At 43.0% G+C, this 26,549-nt stretch overlaps 4 protein-coding genes across 5 annotated transcripts; 1 reads left to right on the top strand and 3 right to left on the bottom strand.

Moving 5' to 3' along the window:
• Positions 1 to 726: 726 nt before the first annotated feature.
• AP1M1 (adaptor related protein complex 1 subunit mu 1) lies at positions 727 to 10,070 on the bottom strand. The gene is made up of 12 exons (XM_021540086.2): positions 9,991 to 10,070; positions 8,693 to 8,849; positions 8,247 to 8,314; positions 7,616 to 7,746; positions 7,330 to 7,477; positions 6,810 to 6,936; positions 5,966 to 6,108; positions 5,201 to 5,272; positions 4,770 to 4,928; positions 4,034 to 4,159; positions 3,772 to 3,847; positions 727 to 2,836 (listed from the first exon to the last, which is right to left on the bottom strand). Exons 1-12 carry the CDS (start codon positions 10,030 to 10,032, stop codon positions 2,814 to 2,816), a joined length of 1,272 nt encoding a protein of 423 aa, XP_021395761.1. The 5' UTR covers positions 10,033 to 10,070; the 3' UTR covers positions 727 to 2,813.
• A 340-nt stretch (positions 10,071 to 10,410) lies between these two features.
• On the bottom strand, positions 10,411 to 11,806 carry FAM32A (family with sequence similarity 32 member A). The gene is made up of 4 exons (XM_021540074.3): positions 11,691 to 11,806; positions 11,429 to 11,567; positions 11,282 to 11,335; positions 10,411 to 11,126 (listed from the first exon to the last, which is right to left on the bottom strand). The coding sequence occupies exons 1-4, from the start codon at positions 11,765 to 11,767 to the stop codon at positions 11,058 to 11,060; spliced, it is 339 nt and encodes a 112-aa protein (XP_021395749.1). The 5' UTR covers positions 11,768 to 11,806; the 3' UTR covers positions 10,411 to 11,057.
• Positions 11,807 to 14,183: 2,377 nt separating this feature from the next.
• CIB3 (calcium and integrin binding family member 3) lies at positions 14,184 to 17,798 on the top strand. The gene is made up of 6 exons (XM_021540072.2): positions 14,184 to 14,234; positions 14,551 to 14,585; positions 15,370 to 15,481; positions 16,208 to 16,355; positions 17,100 to 17,295; positions 17,777 to 17,798. The coding sequence occupies exons 1-6, from the start codon at positions 14,184 to 14,186 to the stop codon at positions 17,796 to 17,798; spliced, it is 564 nt and encodes a 187-aa protein (XP_021395747.1).
• Positions 17,799 to 18,408: 610 nt separating this feature from the next.
• On the bottom strand, positions 18,409 to 26,358 carry RAB8A (RAB8A, member RAS oncogene family). 2 transcript variants are annotated; one of them, XM_077788803.1, is made up of 8 exons: positions 26,206 to 26,358; positions 25,833 to 25,893; positions 25,566 to 25,626; positions 24,744 to 24,821; positions 24,240 to 24,329; positions 23,555 to 23,620; positions 23,182 to 23,232; positions 18,409 to 19,184 (listed from the first exon to the last, which is right to left on the bottom strand). In XM_077788803.1, the coding sequence occupies exons 1-8, from the start codon at positions 26,327 to 26,329 to the stop codon at positions 19,080 to 19,082; spliced, it is 636 nt and encodes a 211-aa protein (XP_077644929.1). In that variant the 5' UTR covers positions 26,330 to 26,358; the 3' UTR covers positions 18,409 to 19,079. The 2 variants fall into 2 exon arrangements, with proteins under 2 accessions (XP_077644929.1, XP_021395760.1); XM_021540085.3 differs by lacking the exon at positions 18,409 to 19,184 and adding an exon at positions 19,560 to 22,295.
• Positions 26,359 to 26,549: the final 191 nt, after the last annotated feature.

Genomic DNA, 26,549 nt, shown 5'->3' on the forward strand with positions numbered 1-26,549 from the left:
ACGTGTGTGGTGGGACTCTGAGGAGAGAGTCAGGGGTTTTCTAGTCAGTTAGTTATTTTTAGTGTAGTATAGTGTAATATAGTATAATAATTAATTAGCCTTCTGAAATCATTGGAGTTGAGGCATCATTCTTCCCAGGACTCGGGGATCCCAGTACCAGTATCACCACACTCCAGGTTCCTGATGTGTTTGCAGGATGAGCTTGGGACTGTCAAGGAAGCTCAAATTCGAAGTGGTGGCAGGTTTTTTATGGGCTCCATCCTGCACAACTCGGAATTTCAGGAAGCAGCCAACCACTCAGGGCTGCAGGGCCCTGAACACAAACACCAGCCCTGTTCCCTGGGAAAGAAAACTCCCCAGCCCGGGTCCCTGATGTCAGGTTCAGAGTGTGCTCAGGACTGTCAGGGCAGCAAAAGTTCAGGTTGGGTCTGGGTTACATCCTGTGCCTTTCAGAATTTCAGGAGGTGGCCATGAAAAGGAGTGGAAGGGAATTTTGTTTTCTGATCACCAATTTTATTGTGCATGGGTGGATTTTATTGAGAACAGGAAAGTGAAAATTTTTTCAGAATTTGGTAAATAAATCAGGAATATCAGTACTTTTTGCATTTATAAAGTTCTGCTTCACTTATCCAGGCCTCACATTATAAGAGGTGAGCATACTCTGAGATTAGAGGCTACTACCTGGTGTAAATCAAACTGAAAAGAATCAGGCAAAGTACAGCTGAGTCAAAGAGGACTTTCTGCCCTTTATTACCTTCTGGACAAGCATGGCTGATGCCCCATCATCAGAACAGTCAAACTGCACCAAAATAGGAGAAAAACATAGTTCTGGTCCACAAGATCCAAATTCCAAGAGGAAAACAAAGCTATTGAGAGTCACATTTTACAGGCATAATTAGAGCAAACACTTTGAAAAATAAGTCAGCAGAAAGTGATTTGTCAACCAGTTACAGTTTTAATATAAAAAGTTCTAGTCCAGTCATAAGCTCAATTGTTCAAATGAAAATGAGTAGTGGAACTGAAATTTGAACAAGATGATTCTATTTCAACATCAAGTTTTTTGGGTGACAAACAGAGTCAGAATACACTTGTCCACACCCATGGATGCCAAAAACTGGGTGTGTGGTTGTTGCCAAACACCGCCAGACATTAGATTTCCTGAGGCATATCTTCTGTGATGTCACAGCAGCTGCAGCCTGGGGGGAGTTTAGCTGATTTTTGGCTAATTGTACACCCAGGTGTATCTATGTACAGACTACAAGGATTCAGTGAGGACAGTGACTGAAATTCCTTCTCACTCTTTGTGGACACTCCTGGACTCTCCCACCAGTGGAGAATTGTGCACACAGTGTATTATCACATCACATCTGCAGACATAGATATTTAGAGTTTGATGCTGTAAGTTTAGCACCTCTTAGGAGCACTAAATTCAACCTAAAACACCCTAAAAGTTGTGTAAAGAAAATACTGATAACCGTCACAATTTTCCTGACAAAAAAAAACCTCACCAAAACCTAAAGTAACTATGTACACCCATGCCAATTGTAGCTTCTCAGAAAAAAATGAAATGGCATGTAAAAAAAATAACACCTTTAAGAATAACATTGCAAACTGTTATTCATTCTGCCAGGAAGATACAGTAATAGCTGCTTACAAACAGAAAAGACTGAGAAAGAAAACATCCCTCCTTAGGGCAAATGAAGTTAAACAATTCTAGCAAACTACAGCAAAAAGGGGAAGTATTTGCCCTAAATTAACACAAAAGGCAAGCTGGAAGAAAGATGGCAACTGTATTTTTGTCGGCCTCTTACACAGTAACTTCCAGGTAGAGTTTGGAGTATATTACTATTATCTGGAAAAATAATCATAAGCACCCAATCTTCCTACCAAATTACATTACCTCTAGAAGTGTTTTGGTCTTTGAATCCCTAATCTAAGGCTTCATACCTACATATGACAACTGGGAACATGTTTGATGAACAGAAATTTGAAAAAGCAAATATTGGTCAGCTGGCAGAGGGTTTCCAGGCTCTGGGGTGTCCCAAGGTTGGAACTTTTTCATCTGCATTTTGACTGACTGGAGCCAGCAATCTTGCTTCCAGAGATTCTCCCACAGGCATTTACTGCTGTTATCTCTTGTTCTCAGTTAACTTAAGTCTTTAACAAATCCCATTTTTGTTTCCACACCTTTCACTTGAAGCTGTTCTGTCAGATTAATTCCTTTGAAACCATGCACAAAAAACCTAACCGTATTTTTTTTACTTCAGATAATTTCAACTCATATTCTTCAATTTTTTTTTTTAAGTTAACAGAGCTATGAATGAGTTAAGGCACCCAAATGCCCAGAAAAAAAAATAAATACCTTGGGCTAAATACAATGAAGTGTTCAGCAGTCATTTAATTGCACAATCATCTCCCTAATTTGTAGCATAATGCTGCCAATGTCTTTAGGGATGCTAAAATACAAATACTAGAAACTCTGTGACTGTAATGGACAAGGCATCAACAAGACATTCCCAAGGTTCATTCTGGATTCCTGGCTCCTCAATATAACTGCTACTCCTAATGTAATTCAGCATTTAGCAGCAAGATCAGCATGTTCTAAGAATGAAATAAATATCCACACAATCAATACTAATGGTTCAAAAGCTCAAACACATTATTGAAATCAATAAATTTCCAATCTTCTGTCAATCCAAGATTGCAGAAACGAGACCCTTGGCAACAACATTCACAGCTCTCAGGACCACAGAAGCTTCTGCAAATGAATTCTAGGCCTGAAGGTTTGTTGTCTGTGGTGCCTGTGAGGTGTTTTACTGTGTTCGGAGCTGGTAGTCTGTAAAGGGGAAAAAAAACAACAAAAACCCAATTTTAGTTATTTTTCAAAGGAGTAAAGAGAGCAGCAAGCTGGGATAAAGTGATAAAATCTGCACATTCTTGTATTTATATTAATAAGTAATGTGCAAATATTAATAAAACTCTGAGAGGGGGAATAGCCTTCAACTGAAGGAGGGAAGGGTTAAATTTATTAGGAATAAATTCTTTCCTGTGTGGGGGCGAGGTCCTGGCACAGGGTGCCCAGAGCAGCTGTGGCTGCCCCTGGATCCCTGGCAGTGCCCAAGGCCAGGCTGGGCAGGGCTTGGAGCAGCTGGGACAGTGAAGGTGTCCCTGGCCAATGGCAGGGGTGGAACAAGATGAGCTTTAAGGTCCCTTCCCACCCAAACCAGTCTGGGATTCAACAATTCTATAAAATAAACTCAAATCTTTGCTTAGAATGGCCGTGAGAAGCAAGGCAATTGTGAGCAGTCATGCTTAAATGCCAGAAAAAAGATTACTTAGAAAAACAGAAACAAAAGTGAAAAACAAACTAACTAAACAAAAAAAGCTCCAAAATGACAACGACAATACTACCACAGCAACAAAAAAAACCCAACAAAACCAAACCTCACCATTTTTGCTTGCTAAAAATCTAGTATTTTGTACTAGGCAGTGTCTTCTACATTTTAAAGCTGGCAGAATGATATGTGTGAGCATACTGCTAATGATGTATTTTTTTTTTAATGTACCAAATTCCAGCTCAATTAGAAAATGTTTGAACAGCATTACCACTCTACCCCATTGGGTCTTTCATTACTACACCAAAAAGGGAACTGGAAAAGAAATAGTGTAGTTTAATTTACTGTGTATCTAAACCAGATAGTTTCATACTCAAAATAGGAGCTGCAATTTTTAGGTTTATTCTGGAGAAACAAAATATTCCCTTCCTCTCACCTCCATTCTGGGTGATGTACCGGACCCAGGGCAAGGCCTGGTAGCCACTCTTCTCAATTATCTTTAAGTAACGAACCTGGAAAGAAAGATCTGTAAGATATAAAGCCTCCCCTGCTGACAAAGCAGCATTTAGCAAAAAACCCAACCCTTTTATGGGTAAAAATCTGTCTTGTGGATAAAACTGAACAGGAATTACCAAGATGAGAAACACCCCGCGTGTTACAGGGCAGCGTTTATCTGTTTTCTGTTTTCAGTCACTGACCTGGATTCCTGAAGTGGTGAAATAGGGAATCTCAAACTTTACACTGATGGGAGGTTTTCCTTCCTTGTCTTCAGCTTCAACACTTGGTAGTCCAAAGTGAGCTCTCATCAGGTATTCTTTTCCACCCTATCCAAAAGGGACAATTTTTTTTTCTTGAAACAAAAGAAATAATAAAAAACTTGCAATGATACAAGTAGCTTTCTTAACATCAAACTGCTGAACTCCACTATGTATTGCAGCTCTTCTCCAGGGCCTCAAAGTGACATGTATTTTTATTTTAAAAGTCCTCTTTTTTAAAAAAAAAAATGCAGATCCAGCCTGAGGCATAACTGATTTTTTTCCAGCCTCATAAATTCAGATTAAATAGTGACACACAGCTGCACTATCACACCATTAGCACTGGACAGAGCTCATGCTCATGGAACCACCCAAGAAGTAGAGCCTGACCAAACTCTAACAGCTGCTGCTAAAGCCAGGCCAAGGATTACACCACCCAGAGACATCACTCAAAAATTTGCTCTCTGCCTGGGTTCTCAAAAAATATCCAAGTGAAACAAATATAAATGACATCTATTAGCAAGTTCCAATCTCTCAGCCATGGAAAAAGAGGAAGAGGCCACTGCTACTTGTCTGATACTGACAGGATTTGCTTTAGGCAGAGTCTAAACATGAAGGAAGTATTAGTGTTAAGTAATTATTACACTCTTTGGTGGTAAGAGTAAGAAACAACACTTACTGGAAAAGATTTAATGGACCAGACAATTTCACTGTTCTCTGGAACCCATTTGACACTTCCAACAGTGGTTTTAAACTTTGGCGAATCGGCATCATTTGGAACTGGGATGTGAATCTCCACATTGTTGGCAGTTGATCTACGCTTAAATTGACTCTTTGCCTAAAGAAGAAAAACAAGAAAGCAGAAAAGCAGGGTCTAAGTATTTCCATGATGCTGGTGAGCTCAGAGAGCTGTGAGACACACAGCTCCTTCCATCCCAACTTATATCCTGGGAACCAGAACTGAGATCATAACTGACAAATGAAGTCTTCAAAGGTATCTAAGTCCCACAGAAATCCTGAATATTTGCACAAAAATGCATATACTGCTCATCAAGCTTTGAAAACAAACAAAAGAAGACTAAAATTAGTCATTATTTAAGGATGTCTGACCTTGATCATGTACTCGATGCGGCTGTGGGAATGTTTCTCAATCACAGACTCAATCCAGATCAGGGGCTTTACCTGATGGTAAAAAACCACATCACAGCTCTGAGTTTTACTCTGACAGAGTCACTAAAATGTTGCTTTCCCTTAAAACTACACTCAGTATGTGAACCACACAGAAAATGCAGCCTGGGGTGTTCAAAATGACAGAACTGTGGTTTTTAGGAAATAATTATACAAATGAGCAAGCACTGATAGACCAATGAGCAAATGTACAAGAATTATAGGCTTAAAAATGTATGTCTCAGATTAATCCCTAATAACAAACACTTGCATTGGAAAATGTTTGATAGTTTTACATACTAGGGACTGAACTATTTCTTTGCTATATACCTTTTCTAGATGGAATTCTTTTACTTTTCTGAAACAAAGGCCACCTTTGTCACCGTGGCTGGCATACTCCAATAAAACAAAGTGACATAAATACTGCTGTAAACAAGTACAATGAATTGTTACACTGACATTATGTAGTTAGATTAAAAACAGTATTCCAGAAACAGTTTCAACAGCAGCTAAAACTATACAGACTTATTGCTAAGTTTAGTCTAAACCTTCTTATTCCTCCAGGAGTGAGCACCAAGTTTTGCTATTAACAGTTGACTCAAAAATCCATGTGCTGCCCATGTTTTAAGAAAAAAAAAAAAGAAGGGAAAGATATTGTGGCTACAATTGAAACCATTCTCATATTAAAAGGCAAACATCCAGACTCACGTGGGTATTGAGGCGATATGACATGAGCTCAAACTCTCCATCAGGTGGAATGAAGGAGATTGTCCTGTCGTTTTCGAAGCGAGAGAGACGAACACACTGGTGGAACTTCACATCTTCCAGCTCCACTGATTTACTTTTCCCACCTAGCAGGAAACACACAGGTCACACAAAGCATGGCCCAAATCTCACTGCAGCACAGCTGCTGCCTGCTGACATTCCTTCCTTTTAGCCAACTTTCTAGGATCAGGGCAGTGACCATCCCCCTGTGCTGGCACTGCTGAGGTGCCTCCAATCCTGCCATCAGTTTTGGACTCCTCACAACAAGGAAAACATTGAGGGGTTGAAGTGTGTCCAGAAAGGAAACAGAGCTGAGGAGCACAAGGAGCAGCTGAGGGAGCTGGGGGGACTCAGCCTGGAGAAAAGAAGGTTCAGGGGGAGCCTTCTCACTCTCCACAACTCCCTGACAGGAGCATGAAGCCACGTGGGGTCAGGCTGTGCTCCCAGGCAACACAGGATAGGACAAGAGGAAATGGCCTCAAGTTGTGCCACTGGAGGTTTAGGTTCTATTCTGGGAAAATTTCTTCACTGAAAAGATGGTCATGCATTGGGACAGGCTGCCCAGGGCACGGGGGGGTCACCAGCCCTGGAAGTGTTTAGGAGGCCTGTGGATGTGGCACCTGGGGACATGGCTTAGTGGTGAACACGGTGGTGCAGCTCAGCAGTTGGACCTCATGGTTTTAAAGGGCTTTTCCAGCTTTCATGATTCTGTGATTACCATGCTACCCAGGCATCCCAAAACTCCAGAGAGCATCTGTGGTGACTGTCATGCTAGTGCAACACTCACGGCCTGTGTTATCAAAGAGAACTTTGTCATTCAACCCAAGGCGCAGCTCTGGCATTCCTGAGAGGAAAACTCTCATTTTAATGGATCCAACTATCTCACTCCGTAACACATTTCCGTTGGCACTGACCTGAACAGAGATGAAGAGGGAGGTAAGACATCTCTGATGTGGTATGTTGTGACATCAAGAAACACTCACACCCTATCCCCATGCCCTGGGCTTTCTTGGATATGTTTCTTATCAGGAATTAATCCAGTATAGAGGATCAAAGGACATATCCAAAAATCAGCAATACACACAATTAAAGCATTATTTGTACTGGATTTCCTTAATGATTATGTTACTTAATTATTATTACATTACTTAATTAATGATTACATGGGAACTTAATGATAACATTGCTTTGAGTGTCACAGAACACATCCACAATCAGACTTTTTGTTGCAGGTTCGCATACAAAAAGCCCTTTTTAACACTTTTTACTACAATTCTTACATAAAAGTTGAAGTCCAAGGTACCCACCAAAAGGTTAACAGACTCTATGACATCCAGGAACACCTCGTTTTTCCTGTATTTTATCCCTTCTGATCTCCATGAAACAGCATTTGTAACAGTGGCAGGCGGGCGTGGGGCTCCAGTTTCAAGTTTGTGGCCTTCCTGAGTGATGTACCTTCACAACCAGAAAATTGGCACAGAAAAAAAATAAAATTAATACTTTTGATAATTAGAACACACCCAAACATTTGTTTGCCTATGGAAAAAGGCTCAAAACATTCCAAGGGCTTTGTCACTGTTGAGTGATACTTACTCTTGTAAAATTTTACTATCAGTGGTTTGTGGATAACCAAAATCCATAAGCTCATCTAACAACTCATAAATAATAACAAAATTATCCCTAATGCTCTCTTCTTCCAACTCCTTGAAATATTCAGAAAAAACCTGAAATGCAACAAGAGGAGGGGGAGGGAGAAGAAGGACATTAACTGAGGCAGCACAGCACACACAGAAGGTATTCCTGCATCTAAAATAATAATCCTGTAAAGTTCCAACCCCAACCCCATACTTCCCAAACAGCATTCTGCTCAGATCAGCCCCAGGAAACCCACCACAATTAAAACAGATACAGAGAATCATAGAAGAAACTATTATGAAAAAATATCTTTCTGGATATGAAGCAAGCACAGGATCTGTATGAGGCATGACAACACATGCACCAGTTCACAATCTCCTCCAGGTGCTCAGGTCTTGTGTAACTACTTAGAGCACTCTGCCCACACAGCTACAAAATATCAGTGCCCTTATTAGTGGTTAAGAAGATAGTTCAACAAAATAATCAAATATAAAGTAAAAACACTATTGTTGAAGTTCTTAAAAAATGTGAAAGCTCTATGCCCTTCTATTTAGACAGAACATAAAGGTTACTTCTGAAATATACTCACCTGAACTACTTTATATAAAAATGAAAACACCAGTGATACACAAGCATTTTTCTTAGAAGTTGCAACAACTGATAAAGGATGTTCAGGAATATGCATTAAAAAAAAAAACACTTACTAAATGCAGTTTAAAAAGCCTAATTTAAGGCACTTAGAGTTGCCTGGAAGAATTATGCATTAACTACTTAACAGCACTAATGATCTAAAGAGATATGAAGATAACATTCAGGAAGACATTAATTAGAGTAAAATTAGAACACTTTTCTGGACTTTATGCTGCTGGTATATATGACACTATGTAAAGCACAAAAAACCCCTTATTTAATATGACCAACTTTATTGAATATAGCCACTTTATACCACTTCACCCATACTTCAACTTGCATTCTGACATTAAAACCACAGCAGCAACCCTTGGCAGGTCAGCACATCTGCAGCACAAAGGATACGATACAGGTTGTTATGTTTAATCCACATGAAACGAACTCCTCCATGTGCTAAGATAGGAGAAAGCGTCCCCTCTTCTTCCTTTTCCATAAGGATTGGCATAAAATGTTCCACCTCTGACATGTCCACATCTCCACGGTAATTCCGACAGATCAGAACCTGTAAGCAACCAAATCCTTCTTTCTTCTCTTTCACAAGGACGTTACCATGCAAGCCACACAAATGCTGGATAAACCCCTCTAAAATCATCCAGCTTCCCTCAAGCCTCTCTGCATTTGTAAGTGCAAATCACAATGCTGAAACACTTTGCAAACACCAACATGTAATTGCAAAATCTATTAATATTTTCCAGACCTCTATTACTGCTCAGGCTCTAAGAATGGTTTTAGGATAGGAAAATGCACAATTCTTCTGAGCAAAGCAGCTAGGATACCGGCAGATGACAAGAAAAGGGTTTTAAAATCATGGGGATTTAGGGTTAAAAGGAAAATTAAGCTTAGTAGGCCCTGAAAAAATTAAATACCCTAGGTACATGAAGACTTGTACCTTGCTAGAACTGCACCTGTGTACCTAGTACATGATAAATGATATAATTGTTAGATGTGATGATTGCTTAGTAATTAATTACTGTTTAATTGTAAGAATAATCATGAGAAACTGTGGTCAGGGGGCCTAAGGAAGATCACGAGAAACTCTTGTCAATGTATACAATAGAACAATATAAATTTAATAAGTTCCCATCCCCATTGTCAGTTTTCCATTCCCAGTTTTCCATCCCCATTCTCATGCCCACTCCCAGATTTCCATTCCTAATTTTCCATTCCCAGTTTCCCACTCCCAGTTTCAGTTTTCCATTCCAAATTTCCAATCCCCATTCCCATCCCCAGTTTTTATGTAAGTTATATAACGATAATAATATAAAATACGTTCAGCTCGAAAGCCATGTCGGAGTCAATTTGGGTCTGTACCCCTGATTCCCAAAGCTCTCAATAAAAGCACCTGCACATAATCATATCCCGCGATGATGTGTGCTCCTGAACGCTAACACAGAGATTAATCACCCCGGGGATGCCGCCTCACCCAACATCTCTACCGGCGAGGGGCTGCCCACAACTCCCTGTCCCCGTTTACCGGCGAGGGGCTGCCCACAACTCCCTGTCCCCGTTTACCGGCGAGGGGCTGCAGGCCACAACTCCCCCGTCCCCGCTGGGCTAAGCGGGGGCCGGCAGCCCGGGGAGCGGAACGCGGCCCCGCAGCCGTCCCAAGGCAGCGGAACCCGCAGCTCCGCGCCGGGCCTCACCTTCCCCTTCAGGTCCAGCACATAGACGGCGCTGGCCGACATCGCCCCGGCCGGGCCCGTCCCGCCCGCCGCTGCCGCTTCCGCTTCCGCAGGAAGTGACGCCGGCGCGGCGGAAGGACACCGCGGCAGCGCCGTTAAATAGTCCCGGCGCGCCGGTCCGCGGGCTGAGCTGGGCACGGACACACGGAGAGCGTAATTCGGGTTAAGAACATCCCGGTTTGGGAGTTCCGACATCGTGATACATCCCTCAGAGGGGGTAACAATCAAACTCCACACGCCCCATTTCATTCCATCCCAAAAAAGGGGTGGAAGCAGCGTTTTAATAAATTACATCGAATTTACAACTTGCAGCAGACCCCTCTGGAAGACAGAAATGATACTGTTGATACTCAAGATAGAAATGATAACTGTTTGCCACAATTACACACTCGAGAGACACGCTGATTATTTATTTCAGAGCTGCACAAGCCTCGATGCTCGGTGGGATCCCAGAAATCCAGCTATCAAAACTTGGACATCACTCAGAGCTTGTTGGCTGCTCTCTATTTTATGGATTAAACCTCCCTTCTTGCTGGTTAGGCTTGAAAGTATACAAAGATCAAATACCAAAGAATATCCTTTCCTAAAACAATTTTACATATTTCATGTTTTGCAACATGGCCTCTGACAGAACTTGATAGAAAGTAATTATACAATTCACATAACTTACAAGAGAAACTTAATGAGACTGTCAGACTCCACTTGAAAAAAGGAGTACTGTTAGAACTAACAAAATAAAAGGAATGTTTTCCATCTGGCTCACAGCAATTCGTTCTGGCCTTAATCTCACTATAAACACTAAAAAAAAACAGCCCTCTCCATCGATGTAAACCAGAGCTCCTCAGCCCACAGGAGACATTGCTGGATGATTGGTTTTAAATAACAAGTCTATAAAATAAGACAGTATGAAGTCATAAAAGCTCAGAAGATGTATTAGACAATATAGAGAAAAGACAGATTTACATGGCAACCCTGCTTGATACAAACAAAACACAACTCCAGCTCCAGAGCCGTGAAAAGCAGCCCGGTCATTTAGTCCAGCTGACTTTGGGAATGTCGTAATGCTCAGTCAGAGTATCCAAGTGCCTGTTGAAGTCCTGGGGGAGGCAAAGAGAAAGAAAACAGGGTGCTGACATCACCAAGTTGAACCACAAGCCCCCCCTGCGTCCCGGCTTGTGTTTCACAAGGCGGAACAGTTCCTTCAGCCCAACAAAACACGCTGGCCTGATGGACTCGGGATGGTTTTGCTCACCTCCACTCGCTGCTTGTGGGTTTTCGACGCTTTCTTCAGGATCCGTTCCATTTGCTGTAGGAGACACATTAAGGCCGGTTACTCCCGGCACTCGCAGCCCCCTCAGCGGCCGCACCCCAGGGGTGACAGCGGCTTTTAAACCCTTACCCGCTTCTCCTGCATCTTCTCGTAGGCCACCTGCGCCGGGGTCCGCTTGTCCAGCCCGCGCTTCTTCTCCTCCTCCTGCTTCTTGCTGCTCACGATCTGCTCCAGCATCTGGGCCTTGTCTTTCGCCTTCTTCTTCTTCCTGCGGGAAGCGCCCGGTCAGAGCTCAGCCCCGGCGCTGTGTGTCCCCTCCTCGCTCACGGTTCTCCCGACCCCTCCTCACCGCTCCCCGTTCTCCCCCGGTTCCCCCCGGCTCCCCCCTCACCGCTTGCCGGCCCCCAGGGCCCCGCCGCTGCCCTTCAGCCGCAGCGGACCGCGCTGCACTGCCTCGTAGTCCGCCATGGCGGAACGGCCGCGCCCGCGCCCCCTGCCGGCACCGCCGCAACGGCACGGCCGGCGCCGGGAGCCGCGCGCGAGCCCCGCCCGGCTTCTCCGTGAGGGGACCGGGAACGAGCCCGCCCGGCTTCTCCGTGAGGGAAACCGGGAACGAGCCCGCCCGGCTTCTCCGTGAGGGGGACCGGGAACGAGCCCGCCCGGCTTCTCCGTGAGGGGAACCGGGAACGAGCCCGCCCGCCTTCTCCGTGAGGGGAATCGGGAACGAGCCCCGCCCGGCTTCTCCGTGAGGGAACCGGCCCGTCCGTGAGGGGAACCGAAGCGGCCATGAGGTGCCTTGCACCTCCGTGAGGGGACCGGCCTCTCAGTGAGGGGAACCGGGACGGCCATAAAGCCGCCTTGCATCTTCGTGAGGGGACCGGCCTCTCCGTGAGGGGAGCCGGGAACGAGCCCGCCCGGCTTCTCCGTGAGGGGAACCGGGACTGCCATGAGCTGCCTTGCATCTTCGTGAGGGGGACCGGGGACGACCCCTGCACGGTTTCTCCGTGAGGGGAACCGGGACTGCCATGAGCTGCCTTAGCACCTCCGTGAGGGGAACCGGTAACGAGCCCCGCCCGCCCCTCCGTGAGGGGAACCGAAGCGGACATTGAGCCGCCTTAGTACCTCCGTGAGGGGAGCGGGCAGTGAGCCCAGTCCGGGGGTATCTCTGTGAGGGGAACCGAAGCAGGACTTGCAAAATATGGAATATATCAAGATTATTTAAAAATAGAATTTTTTTTTGATGTAAACTCTTTCTATACTTTCAAACCTATTCAGCAAGAAAGGAGATGTAATGAATGGGAAGACAGCAGCTAGCAGCCCTTAGTCAACAACATATGGGAATTAACAAGCTTTAGGGATGTAGTAAATCAAAATGTTGATGTATGTGTGTGTATACATTGATAATTTGGCAAAGGATTCAAGGTCTGTATATCCTACAGCTGAACTAGCTGAACTATCTTCATTATAATACTTAAGATCATGCCTAAGGGTCAAAAAGACCTTGCCCAGGTGCAGACCCTTCCCCATTGCATGTGGAGAAGTTAGCTGGGGATTGTCTAACTTGTATGGAAATTACTAAATAATCTTAATAGAGAGGCTGACCTTGGAAAAAGACGATGAACTTCTGTAAATAATGGCGTGGAAAGTCCAGTGGGGTGTGTTGGATTTGTGGAAACCCACCAAGCATCCAGGCTTGTGCAAATAATATCTCTCTCAACTGTGTAATTATTGGCTTGTTGCACATCACATAATAAATCTGATTTTGAGGACAACAGGATGGAATTGCCTTGAGGAGAACACCTGGAGATCTAGGCTACACCAGGAGGGACCAGCCCCATCCCTCCCCACACTTCTTGTTGCACTCTGAACAGAACCATTCCAGATCGTTTTTGCTATGGGAAGATACCCTGAGGAGCAAGCCTGCCCCAGGAAGAGATCTTCCACCAGTCAGAGGGAACCAGTGACCCAGAAATAGAAACTTTACAGCTCCATGAAAAAGCAGCCTGTTCCAGTTCCTCCTTTTTTCCCCTTGTTTTTCATCTTTCATAGCATCACATTTCTGTTCACAGGTATGAACTATACACTCACACATCTTTTCAGTGCAAAGGCCGTGTATGAATCAGTATGGATGGATGTCATGCTAATCACCATTAATTAGTAGTAAGATACGTCAGCAGATGATGCAGAAGGAAGGGAGTGAGCGGAATTTATGGTTACTACCTCCAGTACAAGCTACCACCAGCATTAGTGTATTTTAACAATGTGCATTAAAGGAAAATACTGGCACAGGCTGCCCAGGACAGTGGTGAAGTCACCATCCCTGGAAGTGTTCAAAAAAACATGTGGATGTGGCACCTGAGGACATGGAATATTGGTGATCTTGGCAGTGCTGCATTAATGATCTAAAAGGGCTTTTCCAAGGGCTTTTATAATTCTGACCCTATAAAATATGAGAAGGAAAGGAGGAGGGGCTACCAAATTTCCATCATTTGGTGTTAAATTTTAAAGGAGGAAAATGCTGCTAACACTTTTCAGTTTATTCACCATATCTGAAGGCATGAAAAAGCAGGGTCCACTGGGTCTTCTTGCAACTGAAGGGCACTAATGAGCAGCTATTACTTATTTGGCTAAATCCTGTAACCCGAGTCTTCGTGGTGCACACAGGAGACGGGTGAATGCTGCTGGATAAGAGCCTCAAGCAGCTAGACTAAAGATTTGATGAAATGCTCCTATTATGATACTTTGCAGCCTGTACAAGTTGGTTACCTGATCCTCTGCTGTACCTGAGCCTCATTGTTGCAGCTTTTAATAACTGAATATCCAGAGGACCTATAAAGGTGCCTTTGAGGAAAGAACTGACAGGAGTCAGTATTCCCTGCTCAAAATGGGCAACAAGCAAACCATTTTCACTCAGGAGCAACTGGATGCATATCAGGTATAAAGCAAACTAAATGGCTCTTTGGACAGGGCATTGAATAATGGCAAAGGTATTGTTGGGTTTTTAAAAACATCATCTTTTAAAAATTAATAAGTAGACATACTGAATTGCAGCAAAGATTTTAGTAACATAGTTTGTTTTTTATATCAAAAGGAAAGATTATAAAATATGCCTAAATGTATGCCATTAAGAATTTTTAAATGCTTACATGTACACTATAGTATAAATTCATTTAAGTCACTGCATGGGAAAAGTTTGGGTCGATGCATGCTAAAAACTGTCATTTTGTGTTATACCTTTTCTTACTTCATAGGACTGCACATTTTTCACAAGGAAAGAAATTCTCAGGTGAGTCTTCTGTATGCATGTTGTGAATAAAGGGCAGAGATTGCTGTAAAGGCAGGTTACATATGGAGTAAGGTATTTAAAAAATAATTTTTAAATGGATTTACTAAAATTTAAAGTGATACTTTGGGGCAATCTGAACATTTTTGTTGGCTTTTTTTAAATTTACAAACCCTATCCTTAACTGAGTCAGAATTCTAAATTTTGTATTAACGTACTAGTCCCTCTGTTTATTAGAAATAAATACAATTAATTACATCTTAGTGGCAGCGACATCCATATTTTTTTCACGTGGTTTTCCGACAGATGCTTCAAAGTGTGCTGTTATTCTCTGGAATACTTTGCTGGTTTATGAAAACTTTAATGATTGTGTCAAGTTTTCTTCATGTTTTCTTGTAAATGATTACACTGCTGCTCCAAGACATGTTTTTGCCGAGCCTCACTGAACTCCCTGTTTGATCTCTGGCCAAAGGATCTGATAAAGGCAGGATCGGATGGGACTGAGAGTCCTCTCTGAAAACATGAACTTATTCTCCTCTCACAGGGGTTTGGCTGCATGTCCTGTGTAAGCATTTTCACCTAACAGTTCTATAATGAAGCTCTGTATTTTTCACCAGTTACATGATGTTGCTTGTTCTAATAACAGTTGTTCCAACAAAAACATACTGTTACTTAGTGACCGATCTCCATCTGGTAATGGATGCAAAGAGTGCAAAACGAGGTGGAAAAGCAAACCACCTTGTTCTCAGAAATCCAAAGAGCCAACACGCTTTTCTCTCTGTCTCAGGTTGTTTCACAGGTACCGAGATCTGGCCCCACAGCTCGTTCCCCTTGACTACTCGGACAGACCCGCCGTGACACTCCCCTACGAGCTCATCGGCAGCATGCCAGAGCTCAAGGTACCCAGCACACGACTCGAGTGACACATTTCAGCTTCATCTACCCTTCTTGAATAATTCATCCAGGACTAATTGCTGGGAGGCTGCCATAAAATAAATTTGGGCTATCAAAGTAAAAAGTCTTTCTGGAAGCTTCTAGTAATTCCCAGAAAACACGCTGAAACAACACAAAGGTTAAATAGGGTGTGGCGGTGTGTGCTTCTGATACAGCATTAGACAAGAATTTAAAGGCAGAAAAGGGAGAAATTGCCAAAAAGGTGTTTCAACAAAAATAATCTCACTCCACTTGCCTTGCCTGCACTGAAATCAATGTTAGTAAGTATTGTAAATGCAGGCGAACCCAGTGGGAATAAATGACAATGTCTGACTCAATTCAGAAGGCTGAATTATTTCTTTATTATAACTATGCTAAAATACATTAATATACTATACTAAAACTACATACTACTTTCTCTGACTCTAACTCTCACACAACTTGTGACTCTCTCTGAGAGTCCAGCCCCAGGTGGGTTGGATTGGCCACCAGGCTCAAGCAATCCTCACCAGAATCCAATCAAGCAAACAATTCTCCAAACACATTCCAAATAGGAAAAACAAGGAGCAGAAATATAAATTTTTTTCTCTTTAATTTCTCTCTGTGCACCTCTATGAAATATCCTGAGAGGGAGAGAAATGTGTTTGCCACAAGTAAGGATGACCTTCCCTTGCTCCTGTGCTGTTTCCCAGGACAACCCATTCCGCCAGCGGATAGCAGAGGTGTTCTCAGAGCACGGTGATGGCAATATGACTTTGGATGATTTTCTGGACATGTTTTCTGTGCTAAGTGAAATGGCTCCACGAGACTTGAAAGCTTATTATGCTTTTAAAATTTATGGTGAGTGAGACATGCATAAAAGGTAAGTGGGGAAGTCCTGCAGCTTAATGTATGGCTGCAAAATCCTCACTTTGTCAGCACAGAGATTTCTAGTTACCATTTCTTTTAATTCCACTTGAATGTTTTTCTCCCTTCTCTAAAAACTTCTGGTTTTCTTTATACTTTTGTCTCTAATTTATTTGGTATTAAGATTTACTACCAAATTTACAACTTGAAATAACCTGCAGTTTTCAAAAGCTGATAATCATTAAGAAATAATTCTGTCTGAGGGGCTGCTTGGAAAAGTACAGCACAGGGGATTTGGCTGCCCATGAATCTGTAGGGTGGATTTGGGAGGGGGAGGCAGGGAAGCAAACTGCAGGCTTTTTTACTCCAAGGACAAATGTAAAGATTTTTTTTTTAGATGTGTATTTACAGTTACTTTCTTTATTATCAGCTAAAGACAATATTTCAAACCAACACAATTTTGCTGGAATGATTCAATGACTCCTAGGCTATTATGTTTAGCCATTAAACTACTTACAGTTGTTACCCTTTGAATGAAAAGAAGAAATTAAGAGATTTTTATTTTGTAATTGATTTCTTTTACAAATAGATAGAGGTAACTTCACTTCTGATTTGAGAATTCTACTGATAAAAATCCATCACAGCCTGGGAACCAAACCCCTCTATTGGGCCTTGGCAAACAACCATGTAAAATGCTGACTTTTGTTGCTTTGAATTAACTTTTGTCTCCTTTGTCAGACTTCAACAATGATGATTACATATGCAAATCAGATCTAGAGAAAACTGTTAACAAATTAACCCGGAATGAACTGACCCCAGAAGAAGTCAGCCTCGTGTGTGATAAGGTGATTTACGAGGCTGATGTGGACAATGATGGCAAGCTGTCCTTGGCAGAATTTCAGCATATGATTGTACGAGCTCCAGATTTCCTCAGGTAATATTTGCTTTTAATTTCTAACCCGAAATTCTCTTAAGTTCCTTGTCAGAAGGCTCTGAAGTGTGTGTTTACATCTCCTCAGCGTTTGCAGATCACCACTCTTCTGTGGCAGGTTCTAGTAGAGCTACCCACTGCAAACACTGCAAAAATAGATGCTTGAAAAAGACTGGAGGCTTCTTGACTTGCTTTTGAACTTCCAAAGTAATTTTTACATGACACAAGGTCCTTGTAACTTTAAAAGTTAGTATTAGCACTTAGGCTGCATTGATAAATGTATGAAATTTACTCACTCAGTGCTTAACATAGTGTTAATGTGGTTTCTGATGCACATCTTAAACAAACCAACACTCAAATCTTGCATTTATTTCATGTACTTCATCTTTGCAAATGCTTTGAAAAATAAAGTTTCCAGTTTATCACAGTAGTAAATCCTTTAAACAGTGATAAATAAGTGATCCTGACTTCCTTTTTTTAACAGCACTTTTCATATTCGAATCTGAATCTAGTCAACTGTAGGGACGGGCGTGCTTTCAGCAACTGTTACTACACCTGAGATTACCAGCCATGAGAGCACAAGCTGAGAGGGGCAAAGAGGACAACTGCTGGTAACTGAACCACTCAGAGAACTGTCTTTCATTTCTCTCTTTAAAAGGAACAATTCATTAAGCTCTTCATCAGGATTTCCCTGTAATTTAGCAAAATGTCTACTCCCCAGCCTCAGCTAGAGCAAACCTGGCCTGGACAGTCAGAAGGGAAGTATTTTTTTAAAGTTCAAATACCACCAGGAAGTAAAGAAACTTGTATCAAACTATAACCTCTAAAAATTCACCCAAAAATGCCTTAACCAGTAAAAAAATCCCTTTAGTTACAAAACCATGACTCCTCTGATTATTTATAGTCTTAATAAATGGTCCAATGAATCAATTCCTGAAGTATTCTCCCACAGTACAGGATGAAAAAGTACAATGAAAAAGTCAGCATAGTTTAGAAACAAGAGTCCACCCCAGGTCCTGTCCCTCTTCTCCATTTTCAGAAATCCCCTATTTTCCACACCCACCAGGGTCCCTACACACAAATGATGAAAAGGACTGAAAACTTAAGTTATTAAAATTCTCTTTTCATAAGAAGTTTATTTATGCAGTGCTTAGGGTCCTGTACAAGAGAGTAAAAACAGACATACTGTAATAAACAGTTTTGTTTTAATACAAACATGAAAATCAATGAGAAGTGTTTAAGAAAGCATTTGTAATGTGGGAAGGGTGGCAGCCAAAAGTGATCATTTGAAAAATACAATTTACAGTTATTTTTTACAAATTTTGGGATGCATTAAATTCCCTTCAAAACGAAGTCCTAAGTCCCAACTCACACTCAATGTAGAGCAGGTGATTCCTGCAGAAAGGCTGGAGAGACCAGTTAACCAGCCAGTTACCTTTATTAACCACAGAAACTCCAGGGATCAGGGAAGGATGGGTCGGGAATAAGGCAGCCTGGAACACTCAGACTGCAGTTACCATTCACAGTCCTTTGAATAGATCTTTAGTTAGGCTAGAAATGAGGACACAAGTTAGTCATCATTCTTCCCCAAGCCCTACAACTTCTACAAGTACAAAGGAGCACGTCCTCACAAAGCTCTTTGTGCATTCCCCTGGCAAGTCCAAGAGAACAAGAAATCATGGCAGTTTTGAGCATGATCATCAGCCAAACACACCACCACAATAACCCCTTAGCAATCATCAGGGAGATGATCAGCATCTCACAGGAAGGGAGAGACAAAATAATTTTCAGCAGCAGTAAAGAGACTTACAATAATCCATAGGATTTATAAATCTGAGGCTGGAAGTCTGATGCTGGGATAAGGTTCTGATGTCAGGAAACATGAGCTGTGCCTGTCAGCACAGGACAAAGATAACACAGGTGTGAAATCAGTGACAGAACAGCAGCTCCACCATTTATTGACAGGCTGACAGTCTCCACCCCAAGGAGTGATGACTGTGCAATGTACTGCAACCAGCCTCAAAAATAAGGTCAACCACAGAATTCCATGATACTAAAAAAAGGGAATTTGAGGACATGCTCAAAAGTGGGTTTGTTTCTCTACAAAACAAATGTTAATCGATTACCTGACATTTTAGTGGTATTTAGACACTGAGAATGTGGTAGTAAGCAGTTAGTTTTGCAGACCTACTTCAATTCCTCAGTTTTACAGGTTTTGTACCCAATTTCTGATTTTTTCCTCCTTAGTTGAAGAAAGCTTAGACACATAGAGATTATGTATGTATTTACAGAGTACCTCTCTGACAATTGCATTTTCCATTACATTCATACTTAATAAACACAGTAATTGAAGGATGTGAAGGAAACCTACTGTATTTCTCCTCGATTTGATGCTTGTGTTTAGTGACACACAGTTAAGCCCACGTGCAGTGCAATGTCTTTAACCTTTTCCTCTCTTACACTTGCATTTTAGGTTTCATGTTGCTTACACAGATTTCATGTCTGTGTAGAGCCTTCCTACCCACAAGTACAGTGATGACTGTAGTCACAGTAACTGCATGAGACTTCCTGAGATCAAGCAATAATGTTGTTTTTCATAAACACAACCATTTCAAAGGAAATAATGTTATAATTAGGTACATAAACACATGCAACAACCAGTGTAAGTTTAAACAGAAGGTATTCACATACAAAGAATTCTGTATTCAAGAGTAACTTCAGATTTTGAAAATGAGAGAAAAATCACAATACCACCCTTCACATTTTACCCACTTGTAAATGAATATGGTTTGCTTTCCCATCTTGGGATGAGTTATTGATACAGTCCACAGGCAAGAACCAGCATCATGGCAGACCCATGGTATCAAGTCAGATAAACACCAATTTTTCCAGTCACTCTGAAAAATAAATCTGGCTCAGCATCTGACTGTATAAAGCACAATACAGATGCAAGACAATACACAGTTATTACTAAGCCAGAAGAAAATTTTTACAGAGTTATGTAGGAAATTCAACCTGTCTTATCACCACCCCAGTTGTGCCTCAAACATTTCTTGAAGCACACACAAATTCTTTAAAAACATCCTTAGCTCAAGACAAGAGGTGCTGCTTGTCCAGTCTACAGGTCTGTGTTAACTACACTCTGTCTAGCAGCCTCCTCAGTAACTTAACATGGTTTTTATCCTACAAATACATCTATGTGTAAATCCACTACAGGGCATGTTCATCAAGTCCTCATGCTAAAAAGCCACAAGTAAACAACCAAACCATCATAAGGTTATGGTTAGAGGAAAGCTTTAATCAGGACAGAGATAATCTAAATGCACCTAAAATGCATTTCTATAAACCAGCAACTTACAGAGTGAAATCTTTCTCCACTTTAGAACAGGCAGTATTCCTGTTGGGCCCAATTGCATGCTGCAGATTTATAGTTTAATTGTGTGTAACCACAGCAACACTTATTAGCGCTACTCTGAGGCCCAGAGTTCAATACCACAAACTTGAAGAGAACAAAACCGGTGAGTAAATTCCACAACTTCAAAAATCAACTTTAATTTCACCCTTAAGTGCAGTTGCCAATGTAAACAAAGTATGTTTCAATTCCAGCGAGCTGCAAGACCCAGGTGGTGTGTTCACTGGGGCAGGTACACCATCACTGCAAGCCCTGGGCAGCAGCCTTGGAGGGTGATGCTCTTACTGGCTCCTGTCAGTCTAATCAGAGTCAGGCTTGCAGCCCCTGCCCTGTGAGCAGCACCCACTGAGGAGATGTACTTGGCTCTGGCCTTCCACACAGGGGAATGTACTGGGCTGGGTTTGTGGGAATAGTAACAGGCTGCTCACTGACACAGGCTGTGAGCAGGCTGATGGCTGCAGTGATCCACACCCAGCAGCAAGGCCAGGCTCAGTCCAAGAGAGTCTCTTTTCTAAGTGTTCTGATGTGCAACATTTATTTGCATACGTGAGCAAGTGTGCTTGGGAACACACGACTGGGAGCAGTGCAATACGTTTCCTTGTCATGATTTAAAACTGCCTACTCTGTCATGATAGGTCTGGAGTCATTCCCAGCTGGAGAGTGGTAAAGCCATCCATTGCAAAGTGACAGATTTTGTGTAAGTGTCCCTGCCTGACCCCGGTTCTCCAAGAACTGATGACAGATCATCTGTACAGGACTCAGTGTAACCATCAGATCCTGTTAGATGTGTCTGAATGTCTCCAGTACTTAATTAAGCACAGTCAAGTCTAACGTGGATTAATGACCAATGGTAAGGACCCATTCTATGTACAACATTCTTTTTTTAAAAAAATAGATTCCTTTAAGGAGAATTTTTTTAAAACTTCAATTGTACTTGTGGATTGTCTAGAGTAACACAGCTGAGTAAGAGACAGGCAGATGAAGGAGTTTCTCTGTAGTAGTAAAGAGGTGGAGCTGCAGAAAGCTCCCTTGTACCTCCTGGGAAGGCATCAGCCTGCACTGTTCACCTTGGTGCATTTCTGGGATGGTCTCATGCCACTGTTCCATGTGGAGCTACACAATGGATATGCACAAGTACTATGCATGCACACCTGTACTTCATTAACAGTGGCATTTAAGTTTCTCATTTTGATCACAACTTCATCTTTCTAAACTGGATACGTGACAGATACGAATGAAGACTGAAGCAACGGTGCTGCATCCCAGGTCACATGTGCTCAGCTCGTCCTCTGCTAGACAATACACATGCTCGGTGGCAATCCGACAAAAATAAACTTGTTTCATCTCCAAAATTGAAGAGTCAGACAATTACCAAAATAAGCCATTTCTTATTCAGATGGTCACAGAGTGACAAGGTATGTTGGGAGCACTAAGTCCACAGAAAGAGGAAACCTCACTTAGCACAGGCACAGTCCAGCTCAGATTAAGGCTGTGTCCCTCACAGAAGAACACATCGGAAAAAGCTGCTTTTCTTTTGCTGGTCTTGTGTGATTTTGACTCCCTGGTTGCTGCCTTGAGGGCTATTGCCTTCCTGAAGATGGAAAGAATATCCAGTTACTTATTTATCCTTAACAGATTCTTCCATCCATACTTCATCTGGCCACTCTTAACCATGCCTGAGATACTCAAGAGCCTTTCCCACAATCAGTAAGAGGCTTCACTCATTTATCTGAGTCTTACACCAGCCACAACCAAAAACTGGAGAACTGCATCTGCAGCTTTTGGCTTCAGCCAGCTCACACTGTGCCTATGCCTCAGCTTCCATCAACTCAAAGACAGCTGAGACTAAAAACCAATAAGCTACAGGGCATGTTGTTAAAAGGCCAAGGAATCATCAGCAAGACCCAAAATATCCCACTGTCTGGTCACATGAAGGTGGAAATATTAGTAAGAGCAGAAAGAGCCTTCATTAGCTTCATTTCATATTCCTTAAGGAACAATCCAGCATCACTGTGCATTTATTTGCTGTAAAAACACAACCCAATTGTTGCTCAGGATATTCGTGCAAAGATTATCCAAACCCATTCATTCTTTACCTATTCTTAAAGGGTTTGAAGTTTCTACCCTGAAGTATGATGTCTGCCTCCTCTATCTCTAATTTATATGATTTTCAGACTGCAAGAGTGAGAAGTATCATTAAACTGCTCCACCTCTCACCTGACTTTTGATAAAACAAGTAACAGATAATTTTATTTAGAAAATATCAACCATTACAGCTAATTCCTGAAATGAAGAGACAGCAAATGTCAGAGCACAGCTTGACAAACTAAAAATACATTTCTAGAACTTTCAGGGATCCTTCATGAAAGAGACTGATACATTTTTTTATACACTGTGAAACAGTCCTTGCAATGTGGCTTTTGATTTGCTTTTTTTTTCCAATTTAAATCCAGCATGGACAAATCAAAGTTACTCACCAACTTCTTGTCCATTTTTGCTTTGATATCTCTTGCAAGAGTGAAAAATGCCTGTGACAAGTCAAACAGTTCAGTGTTACAGGGTATAAAATGTCTTCTAACACTTTTGTATAGCAATAAGCTGCCTTCCCAAGTTTTGATATACTATACAAGAAACGTTAAGCTCTCAGTATTTTCCTCTCTGCTCCAGGTTTCAATGCTCCTTCTCTAGCTCCACAACCTTCTTTCTGAGCCCCAAAGCCACACTGCCACCCCCAGCCAGGGTCTCTGCTGCAGGAAAGTGCTCAACAACCCAACCATGGAGTTCTGCATCCCACACTGCTGGTTTGCACAAAGAGGACAAGAAATACAAGAGAAAGGCAGCAGTACTTACATTCTCTATGTTTATATTTGCTTTTGCACTGGTCTCCATGAATTTAATCCCGAAACTTGCAGCAAGCTGAACAAAAGCATATTGCACATTATTGAACAATTGCAGGAACAGCTCCAAACACAGTCCTGGGCACAGCATCTGTCCCTGCTGCCACCAGCAGTGGAGTTGGGGATTTACTCATGCAGAACAAAAATTAGGAACTAAATCCCACTGCAGTTGGCATCTGTTCTCACTGTCTTTGCTCTGCTCTTTTACACTCTGCACACTTTTTAGGTTGCTCTTTTTCGTTTCTTGCATAGATACCTTGTCAGTCTTGTAACAACCACAGTGCAGAAAAAATCTCTGCCTCGCCTAAGTAACATCTGACATCAGAAAAGACAATCCCATCTACCTTGTCTCAGTGGCTTTCAGCCAAAACAGACATTTATCCATGTCCAACTCTAGCATCCTTTTAGAGAAGTCCTGCTGGTTGCCTTGCATCTGTTAGATAATTGATAAGAATACTTAACACAGGTTCTGCTGTTGATGCCAGTGGGGGAAAGCATTGCCATGGCAGCTTGGGGAATGCTCAGGCACTGCACTCAGGAACACCACAGGGGTACCATGGCACGTGCAGACAGTCAGCAGGCCAGGTTTTGGACTCTGAAAAGCCTAAGTCAAAATACATCAAAGCCACGGCACTTACCTTCTCCCCTTGCTCTCTAGAGACTTGTCTTTTGTCATTTGCATCACATTTGTTCCCCAGGATCATTTTTTCAACGTCTGGAGAAGCGTGCTGAGACAAACACAGACCAGAAACTCAGGCTTGGCTTTTGTAGACAAACATTGTCAGACAGGTGAGGCACCCACTGAGTACCCAACACAGAGATGCCAGTCCTGAGAATCTTCCCCAGATTTCCAGGCTCCCCCAACCCTTCTTCCCAGGATGTAACCTGCACCATGGCAATTCTTGGATCAATTGTTGTGGTAGGAAATTGTCACATTAGGTGCCCTCAGAAGTACAGGGGCTACAGCCCTCACAACAAAGCACTGTCAGCCAAGGCATTCCAAAAGCTTTTACTGATTTCCATCCCACTTATCTTCCAAGTTCCCTGCAGCACATGAGAAAATGTAATGCTTCTGAAGCAATTATTTTCATGGGAAGAAATGACACCTTTAACAGTCAGTAATAAGTAAAGAGAGAAATTACCTCTTCAATATTCCTCACCCAGTTCCGAATATTTTCAAAAGACTTTTCATTGGTGATGTCGTACACTAGCATAATGCCCTAAAGGTAAAGAAAGACTGTTTCAGCAGGAGTTAAAGGTTTATCCACAGCAGAGAGGAGCAACTCAACAGTGGCTATTTTTAATAACTGGTTCCCAGCTAATGGCAGTGAGATAAGGTGTGCAGGACATGTATTTATAGAGTGAAACATGGAGGAAGCTGCCTTTCCAAAGTCCCAGATCATCCCAGTGTGGGAAATGGATTCGTAGAGAGTTCTCAGGGCCTGACAGAAAGCTCACACATAATGCAAACTTTGAGATAAGAAATGCTGACTTAGAAATACTATAGAATAGAATATTGTTGAGAGAGAAATTGAGCTAGAAAAAAGTTTCAAAATATGGTTTTGTAAATAAGACTAGATACTTTGGAGAAATAGAATTAAAGAAAATATATTGTAGTGGGACCTGTGAGAGGTAGTTTTAGATGATTGGTTTTAATGTATCTACAACACGGTGTGGTAAAAAGTTGGGAAGCCAAGAAACACTTATAGTGCATTGTAATGAGGAAATAGTTGGCTTCTGATTGTGATGGTGTGAATTATAACATCTGTATTGTCTCACCCTTCTCATGAGACTGAAATGAAATGAAAGTTTTTGAAACACCGCTCAGTTACCCCATCTCTAAGTCAAGAAAATGGTATTATCCAACATCCCAGCACAGCTCCAGCAGCACTTGGAGCAGAGCTGTGAGTGTTCTGTGTCAGAGCCAGCTGGGTTTGTCCCCCCTGTCCCCGAGCTGCCCCTACCATGGCTCCCCTGTAGTAGGCGGTGGTGATGGTCCGGAACCGCTCCTGCCCAGCTGTGTCCCTGCAACAGACACAACACGGGGCTCAGTTCCAGTTAACACCACAAAAGCCTTCAGTTAATTTGAAGCACTCTTCAGAGCTGCCTTTTGGCTTCTAAAACACCATAAACCACAGAGCAGCACAACCGCATAGGAACCGAACCGAACCTCCCCACGCACAGCACACAGCCCCAGCGATCAGACGCTGACTGCAGCACAGGAGCCTTACCAGATCTGCAGCTTGATTCTCTTGCCATCGAGCTCTATCGTTCTAATTTTAAAGTCGATTCCTGAAAGGAAAACCAATTTCTTTACTCCCAGCTCCCGCCCAACGGCCAAATCCAAGGCTTTGCCCTCAATCCCGCTGCTCGGTGTGGCGTCCCTCAGTGCTCCCTCCCGGCACCGGCCGCTCCGGGGAGGTCTGGCGCCGGCCCGGTCTGGAGTGTCCCGCCACGGCTGCGAGCCCGGCGGAGAGCCCCGAGCCCGGCGGAGAGCCCCGAGCCCGGCGGAGAGCCCCGAGCCCCGGGCCCGCCCGCGGCTCCCGCGGCCCGAGCCCCGAGCGGGACGCGGCCCGGCGGGGATGGCGGCCGGGCGGCGCTCACCGATGGTGGAGATGAAGGTGGCGTTGAAGGCGTCCTCGGAGAAGCGGAAGAGCGCGCAGGTCTTGCCCACGCCCGAGTCGCCGATCAGCAGCAGCTTGAACAGGTAATCGTAGGTCTTCGCCATGTTGGTGGGCCCCGCCCGCCACGCGCTCATTGGCCCAGCCCGGCGGAGAGCGCACGGAGCCGGCCCGCCATTGGCTGGCGGACCTGAGACGGATGTAAGCGGCGCTGCGATTGGCTATCGGCCCCCCCCTCCGGTGTCCCGTCATTTCCCGGCGGTAACACAATGACGTCATCCCGTACCTGCCCGCACCGTGACGTCACACCCCCAGCGGTACAAGAAT

Source organism: Lonchura striata, chromosome 28 (assembly GCF_046129695.1).
Source record: "Lonchura striata isolate bLonStr1 chromosome 28, bLonStr1.mat, whole genome shotgun sequence".
Classification (NCBI taxonomy): Eukaryota; Metazoa; Chordata; class Aves; order Passeriformes; family Estrildidae; genus Lonchura; species Lonchura striata.